The sequence below is a fragment of the Phocoena phocoena genome, chromosome X, assembly GCF_963924675.1.
Source record: "Phocoena phocoena chromosome X, mPhoPho1.1, whole genome shotgun sequence".
Lineage (NCBI taxonomy): Eukaryota > Metazoa > Chordata > Mammalia > Artiodactyla > Phocoenidae > Phocoena > Phocoena phocoena.
This window is the reverse complement of record NC_089240.1, coordinates 41152618-41161492: the sequence shown is the minus strand read 5'-3', so window position 1 is coordinate 41161492 and position 8875 is coordinate 41152618. Positions and strand designations below refer to the sequence as shown.

The 8875-nt window shown below is 35.2% G+C and overlaps 1 protein-coding gene across 1 annotated transcript in view; it reads right to left on the bottom strand.

Moving 5' to 3' along the window:
- Window positions 1-429: 429 nt before the first annotated feature.
- Window positions 430-8875, bottom strand: part of RP2 (RP2 activator of ARL3 GTPase) — a 46349-nt gene continuing 37903 nt past the window's right edge. The window contains exons 4-5 of the mRNA XM_065900965.1: window positions 2014-2099; window positions 430-637 (exon numbers count right to left, since the gene is read on the bottom strand). Of these exons, the coding sequence (XP_065757037.1) occupies window positions 554-637; window positions 2014-2099 (170 nt within the window). The 3' untranslated portion in view covers window positions 430-553. The remainder of the gene's footprint in view (window positions 638-2013; window positions 2100-8875) is intronic.

Below are 8875 nucleotides of genomic sequence, written 5' to 3'. Positions count from 1 at the left end.
TATCAAATACCTATTAATTTAAAAATCTTAATTTACGAAGTATTATGTCAACTCTGTATACAAAATTTCATTTGCCATATTATGCAACTAGGAAGCAAATATTTAACTGGATGTATATACATGAAAAAAAATGCACACAGGTTCATTCTAACTGATCTGCTAGTAACGAATCCTTCTAAATTAAAAAAGAAAATAAGCAATGGAATATATTCTCAAATATCATGGAGTACTGAGGAAAGTGTAAATTAGAGATTTGAAAGAACATTTAATTAGGACTAAAATCATGAACTGTTAGCCACTTCTATTTTCTAATAACAGTATCATATGCAGAGAAACAAAACCTACAAGCTCACTGAACTGGGTTAAATGTTTTTTAAGCTGATTAAAACTACTTAATTTAAAATGAACTCTTTTTGAAACTCAAGTAAATGATGCAGTATTCAAAAATTTATTTTAAAAATGACTTTAACAATTTTAGCATCAGTAAAAAAAACCATTGCTAATACACAAATTGAAAAGGGCTTAAAATCAAGTCCTTGTTCCACATCGCACTTCATATTCCCATTTGTATATCAGCAAAGTTGTAGAAGCTGTCTACATCTCCAGATGCCGCATCCTTGTTTTCTGATACAAACATCTATGTTTAACATAAAAGAGACAAAAAATACATGCTAGTAATCCCCAAATTCCAAAGCCCACGTTCTTCACAGAATAGTCACAGGCTTGCTATTTAAAAGAAATTCAAGTACATCATTTATAATATTTGTGGATTTTCTGTAGAATTCATGCAATATAGTTTCAAAAGCTATGATGTAATTGAGCTTTTTTAAAAGCACTTAAGATATAATTAAGATCTTTGTTTTCATAATACTTAAGTTGTATTTTATTACACTTGGAATTTCAGTTTTTAAACTATGTAACAGTCAATATTATGAAAGCTACGAATAAAGAGGTTTATTTAAAGAACTCTTAATTTCTTCTATTTTCTAAATAAGAATCTCAATAGGCTGAGAAGGAAAACTTGAGATTATCTTTTTCAAAGCTGCTAAAGATATATTACTAATTTTAAATTAACTATTTTCCAAACATCAACAAAGCAGTACTCAATAGAACCCTTCAAAAACAGCTTTTATAAATGTCAGCCAGAAATTAGAGGAGACCTGGGTTCTATTTAGCTTTATCATAAACTAGTTGTATGATGCTAACAATTTAATAAACCTCTCTGGGCTCAGTTTCCACATATGTAAAATCAGAAAGTTGGATTAGATAATCTTTAACTCATTCAGGTCTAAAAACTCCAAATCATATAACCGTTTTCTCTCTGTTTCCTTTTCTATTCAATCTGATTTGCCCTCTCCCTTAGTACTGTTGTGATGATAAAATGAGACAAAAGACAAAGTACTCTGATTTATGCAAATTCAAGGGACCATAAGCCAAATCAGACTACAAAATCAAAAATTTCCTCTCAGATATTTATCAAAAAAACCCAGTTATATATACTCATTTAGTCCTCTTATAATGTTTGGTTTTTAAGCTATATTAAGTTATTTAAGTTTGAAATTTTCAGATACAGCAACCTCATCAACCATATCTAGAAAATACCTACATGTAGTGATTTCTAGATATAGCTCAAGTTCAAGTTTTGATCAAGTATTACTGAAGCAAATGAAAATGAACACTGGGCAATAGGATTGTCCATCTAAAGTATACAATCTTAGAGATATAACATTTTCAACATATCATTACTTTAAAAAAAGGAAGAACTTGGAGACATTTGGTGAGACATTTGACTTTAGAAACATGTATTATTGAAGGTTTTTAATAAGTAGATACTTACTTTGTAAAGTTTTAAGCTATTAAAATTTTAGTTTGGCAAGGAAAAACCAAAGCTTACTTCCCAATTATTTGCCATAAATTCTAAAAATCATGATGTGCTGAAAATACTATTTAATTGTAAGGAAAAAGAAAGGAAAGAAAAGGTTTGAATGAAATACAGTCAATAAAATCTTGTACCTTGGTCCCACTGAATATCTCATTGACAATAAGTTGACATCCTTCTACAGCGCCATCTCCATTGAACTCCAAGGCAATAACAGGACCTATAAGCAAACCCAAGAAGTGTTGTCTTAACACGAATATAAATCTATTCTCAAATTAATCTTTTTATTCTTCTCTGAAGAATCTTTAGCATCTTCTTTGGGGGTAAGAGAAAAGAAAGAAGGGAATAGACAGATGGGACACGTCACTTCAGCTACTTCCTACTCTAATCATAAAACAAATTAACATAGAGTCTCATCACATGACAAGTAGCTTCAGTGCCATTATAGGACTAGTGTCACATTTTTAAGTGTTGTAAATAGTCTGGCTTTTCTGGTATTCATACTTCTACGAAAACCATAGAAAGTACAAAAAAATAGTTGATAAAATGACAAATAAGGTCAGAAGCTATTCAAATCATTTTGCTAGGCAGCCAGTCTTGCTTCCAACTCTCCTACTCACCAGCCAAGTTCTGGGCCACCAATAATGAAGCTAAGCCAAGTAGGAATTGAGGCCAGGCACCAAAAGTAATGACCATCTGAAAGTATTTTTCTTGAATGTGCCATAATACTACATTCTAGAACCAACGACCAAGTTTTATTTTTTAATTCTCTGAACAGAATATTTGTGCCTCCTTTCCCATACTTAATTTGATTACTTTTAAACCACTTGTACTTTAAATCTGGTACAAAGATTCGTGATTCAGTTTGCCTTGGATTTAAATGTAGCATTGGAACTACCGGTGTCAAACTGTTGGCAAACATGGCTGTAAGTGAGCAAAACAAAACAAGCCTTTCAATTCAATTAAAAATTTTTCCACTATCACTATATTCCTAATAGATTTGCTTTTTATCTCCTTCGGTAATGGAGAAGTCCTGACCTCCAGGAAATTACAAATTTCTTAAAAAAGACATAAATCTAGAATCCTGCAGCCTGTGGAACAAAAGCCACATTCACAGAAAGATAGACAAGATGAAAATGCAGAGGGCTATGTACTAGATGAAGGAACAAGATAAAACCCCAGAAAAACAACTCAATGAACTGGAGATAGGCAACCTTCCAGAAAAAGAATTCAGAATAATGATAATGAAGATGATACAGGACCTCGGAAAAAGAATGGAGGCAAAGATTGAGAAGATGCAAGAAATGTTTAACAAAGACCTAGAAGAATTAAAGAACAAACAAACCGAGATGAACAATACAATAACTGAAAATAAAACTACACTAGAAGGAATCAATAGCAGAATAACTGAGGCAGAAGAATGGATAAGTGACCTGGAAGACAGAATGGTGGAATTCACTGCTGCAGAACATAATAAAGAAAAAAGAATGAAAAGAAATGAAAACAGCCTAAGAGACCTCTGGGACAACATTAAAAGCAACAACATTCGCATTATAGGGGTCCCAGAAGGAGAAGAGAGAGAGAAAGGACCTGAGAAAATCTTTGAAGAGATTATAGTCGAAAACTTCCCTAACATGGGAAAGGAAAAAGCCACCCAAGTCCAGGAAGCACAGAGAGTCCCAGGCAGGATAAACCCAAGGAGAAACATGCCGAGACACATAGTAATCAAATTGGCAAAAATTAAAGAAAAAGAAAAACTATTGAAAGCAGCAAGGGAAAAACGACAAATAACATATAAGGGAACTCCCATAAGGTTAACAGCTGATTTCTCAGCAGAAACTCTACAAGCCAGAAGGGAGTGGCATGATATACTTAAAGTGATGAAAGGGAAGAACCTACAACCAAGATTACTCTACCTAGCAAGGATCTCATTCAGATTCAATGGAGAAATCAAAAGCTTTACAAACAAGCAAAAGCTAAGAGAATTCAGCAATACCAAACCAGCTCTACAACAAATGCTAAAGGAACTTCTGTAAGTGGGAAACACAAGAGAAGAAAAGGACCTACAAAAACAAACCCAAAACAATTAAGAAAATGGTCATAGGAACATACATATCGATAATTACCTTAAATGTGAATGGATTAAATGCTCCAACCAAAGACACAGGCTTGCTGAATGGATACAAAAACAAGACCCATATATATGCTGTCTACAAGAGATATACTTCAGACCTAGGGACACATACAGACTGAAAGTAAGGGGATGGAAAAAGATATTCCATGCAAATGGAAACCAAAAGAAAGCTGGAGCAGCAATACTCATATCAGATAAAATAGACTTTAAAATAAAGAATGTTACAAGAGACAAGGAAGGACACTACATAATGATCAAGGGATTAATCCAAGAAGAAGATATAACAATTATAAATATATATGCACCCAACATGGGAGCACCTCAATACCTAAGGCAACTGCTAACAGCTGTAAAAGAGGAAATCAACAGGAACACAATAATAGTGGGGGACTCTAACACCTCACTTACACCAATGGACAGATCATCCAAACAGAAAATTAATAAGGAAACACAAGCTTTAAATGACACAATAGACCAGATAGATTTAATTGATATTTATAGGACATTCCATCCAAAAACAGCAGATCACACTTTCTTCTCAGGTGCGCACGGAACATTCTCCAGGATAGAACACATCTTGCATCACAAATCAAGCCTCAGTAAATTTAAGAAAAGTGAAATCATATCAAGCATCTTTTCTGACACAATGCTATGAGATTAGAAATGAATTACAGGGAAAAAAAGTAAAAAACACAAACACATGGAGGCTAAACAATACGTTACTAAATAACCAAGAGATCACTGAAGAAACAAAAGAGGAAATCAAAAAATACCTAGAGACAAATGACAATGAAAACATGATGATACAAAACCTATGGGATGCAGCAAAAGCAGTTCTAAGAGGGAAGCTTATAGCAATACAAGCCTACCTCAAGAAACAAGAAAAATCTCAAATAAACAATACAACCTTACACCTAAAGGAACTAGAGAAAGAAGAACAAACAAAACCCAAAGTTAGGAGAAGGAAAGAAATCATAAAGATCAGAGCAGAAATAAATGAAATAGAAACAAAGAAAATAATAGCAAAGATCAATAAAACTAAAAGCTGGTTCTTTGAGAAGATAAACAAAATTGATAAATCATTAGCCAGACTCATGTGAAAAAGAGGGAGAGGACTCAAATCAATAAAATTACAAATGAAAATTAGGAAGTTACAATGGACACCACAGAAATACAAAGCATCCTAAGAGAATACTACAAGCAACTCTATGCCAATAAAATGGAGAACCTGGAAGAGGTGGAAACATTCTTAGAAAGGTATAACCTTCCAAGCCTGAACCAGGAAGAAATAGAAAATATGAACAGAACAATCACAAGTAATGAAATTGAAACTGGGATTAAAAATATTCCAGGGACTTCCCTGGTGGCGCAGTGGTTGGGAGTCTGCCTGCCAATGCAGGGGACGCGTGTTCGAGCCCTGGCCCGGGAAGATCTCACATGCCGCAGAGCGGCTGAGCCCACGAGCCACGACTGCTGAAGCCTGCACGCCTAGAGCCCGTGCTCCACAACGAGAGAAGCCACCACAGTGATAAGCGCACGCACCACAATGAAGAGTAGCCCCCATTCGCCTCAAGTAGAGAAAGACCCAACGCAGCCACAAATAAATAAATAAATTTATTAAAAAAAAAAAAAATATTCCAACCAACAAAATTCCAGGACCAGACGGCTTCGCAGGTGAATTCTATCAAACATTTAGAGAAGAGCTAACACCCATCCTTCTCAAACTCTTCCAAAAAACTGAGGAGGAAGGAACACTCCTAAACTCATTCTATGAGGCCACCATCACCCTGATACTAAAACCAGACAAAGATACTACAAAAGAAGAAAATTACAGACCAATATCACTGATGAATATACATGCAAAAATTCTCAACAAAATACTAGCAAACAGAACCCAACAACACATTAAAAGGATCATACACCATGATCAAGTGGGATTTATCCCAGGGATGCAAGGATTCTTCAATATACGCAATATATGCAAATCAATGAATGTGATACACCATATTAACAAATTGAAGAATAAAAACCATATGATCATCTCAATAGATGCACAAAAAGCTTCTGACAAAATTCAACACCCATTTATGATAAAAACTCTCCAGAAACTGGGCATAGAGGGAACCTACCTCAACATAATAAAGGCCATATATGACAAACCCACAGCAAACATCACTGTCAATGGGGAAAAAATGAAAGCATTTCCTCTAAGATCAGGAACAAGACAAGGATGTCCACTCTCAGCACTATTATTCAACATAGTTTTGGAAGTCCTAGCCACGGCAATCAGAGAAGAAAAAGAAATAAAAGGAATACAAACTGGAAAAGAAGAAGTAAAACTGCCTGTTTGCAGATGACATGATACTATACATAGAGAATCCTAAAGATGCCACCAGAAAACTACTAGAGCTAATCAATGAATTTGGTAAAGTAGCAGGATACAAAATTAATGCATAGAAATCTCTTGCATTCGTATATACTAATGATGAAAAATCTGAAAGAGAAATTAAGGAAACACTCCCATTTACCATTGCAACAAAAAGAATAAAATACCCAGGAATAAAGCTACCTAGGGAGACAAAAGACCTGTATGCAGAAAACTATAAGACACTGATGAAAGAAATTAAAGATGATACCAACAGATAGAGAGATATACCATGTTCTTGGATTGGAAGAATCAATATTGTGAAAATGACTCTACTACCCAAAGCAATCTACAGATTCAAGGCAATCCGTATCAAATTACCAATGGCATTTTTTTCGGAACTAGAACAAAAAGTCTTAAAATTTGTATGGAGACACAAAAGAACCCGAATAGCCAAAGCAGTCTTGAGGGAAAAAAACGGAGCTGGAGGAATCACACTCCCTGACTTCAGACTATACTACAAAGCTACAGTAATCAACACAATATGGTACTGGCAGAAAAACAGAAACATAGATCAATGGAACAAGATAGAAGGCCCAGAGATAAACCCATGCACCTATGGTCAACTAATCTATGACAAAGGAGGCAAGGAAATATGATGGAGAAAAGACAGTCTCTTCAGTAAGTGGTGCTGGGAAAACTGGACAGCTACATGTAAAAGAATGAAATTAGAACACTCTCTAACACCATATGCAAAAATAAACTCAAAATGGATTAGGGACCTAAATGTCAGACTGGACACTATAAAACTCTTAGAGGAAAACATAGGAATAACACTCTTTGACATAAATCACAGCAAGATCTTTTTTGATCCACCTCCTAGAGTAATGGAAATAAAAACACAAATAAACAAATGGGACCTAATGAAACTTCAAAGCTTTTGCACAGCAAAGGAAACCATAAACAAGACGAAAAGACAACCCTCAGAATGGGAGAAAATATTTGCAAACGAATCAACGGACAAAGGATTAATCTCCAAAATATATAAACAGCTCATGCAGCTCAATATCAAAAAAACAAACAACCCAATCCAAAAATGGGCAGAAGACCTAAATAGACATTTCTCCAAAGAAGACATACAGATGGCCGAGAAGCACATGAAAAGCTGCTCAACATCACTAATTATTAGAGAAGTGCAAAGCAAAACTACAATGAGGTATCACCTCACACCAGGTAGAATGGGCATCATCAGAAAATCTACAAACAACAAATGCTGGAGAGGGTGTGGAGAAAAGGGAACCCTCTTGCACTGTTGGTGGGAATGTAAGTTGATACAGCCACTATGGAGAACAGTATGGAGGTTCCTTATAAAACTAAAAATAGAATTACCATATGATCCAGCAATCCCACTATTGGGCATATACCCAGAGAAAACCATAATTCAAAAAGACACATGCACCCCAATGTTCATTGCAGCACTATTTACAATAGGCAGGTCATGGAAGCAACCTAAATGCCTATCGAGAGACAAATGGATAAAGAAGATGTGGTACATATATACAATGGAATATTACTCAGCCATAAAAAGGAATGAAATTGAGTCATTTGTTGAGATGTGGATGGATCTAGAGACTGTCATACAGAGTGAAGTAAGTCAGATAGAGAAAAACAAATATCGTATATTAACGCATATATATGGAACCTAGATAAATGGTACAGATGAACCAGTTTGCAGGGCAGAAATTGAGACACAGATGTGGAGAAGAAACGTATGGACACCAAGGGGGGAAAGTGGCAGGGTGGTGGTGGTGGTGGTGTGACGAATTGGGCGATTGGGATTGACATGTATACACTGATCTGTATAAAACTGATGACTAATAAGAACCTGCTGTATAAAAAAAAAATACAATAAAATTCAAAAAAGACATAAATCTATTAAACAATATGGAACAAGAGAGAAAAATGAAGTATTAAGGAATGAAATACTAAGGTGAATGTAGTCATGTGCCACAGAACAAGGCACAAGAAGGAGAGAAAAGGCTTGTGATTTAATACAGACAACAAATATAGAAAAGGCAGGATATATACAGTCGACTGTACAATTAGATACAGAGAATGAGTTAAAGTATGAGTTTTGCAGTATCACAGTATATAGATCAAGATGGGTACTGAGTAAAGAAAAGAAGGTAACTGGGGAATATTTACTCAGAAAAATGGATGATTCTGTGTCTGGGGCAAGAAATGGGTAAGATCAACCTCGAATATCATGTTGAGCCAAAAAGCAATGAGGCTATCAAAGGCCAATAGGGTTTTATCAAAAGGATACAGGAGCCAGCTTGAAGAGGCTCCTAATGACCAGATGAGACATGGTGAGATCAGAAGGAATAATGCCTGCAAGTTATCAAAACATACTGAATATATAAAGTCATGAGCTCATAATGATATTCAGAAGAGACACAAACAAAATTCACTGGACACCACTATAGGTTGCTAGGGC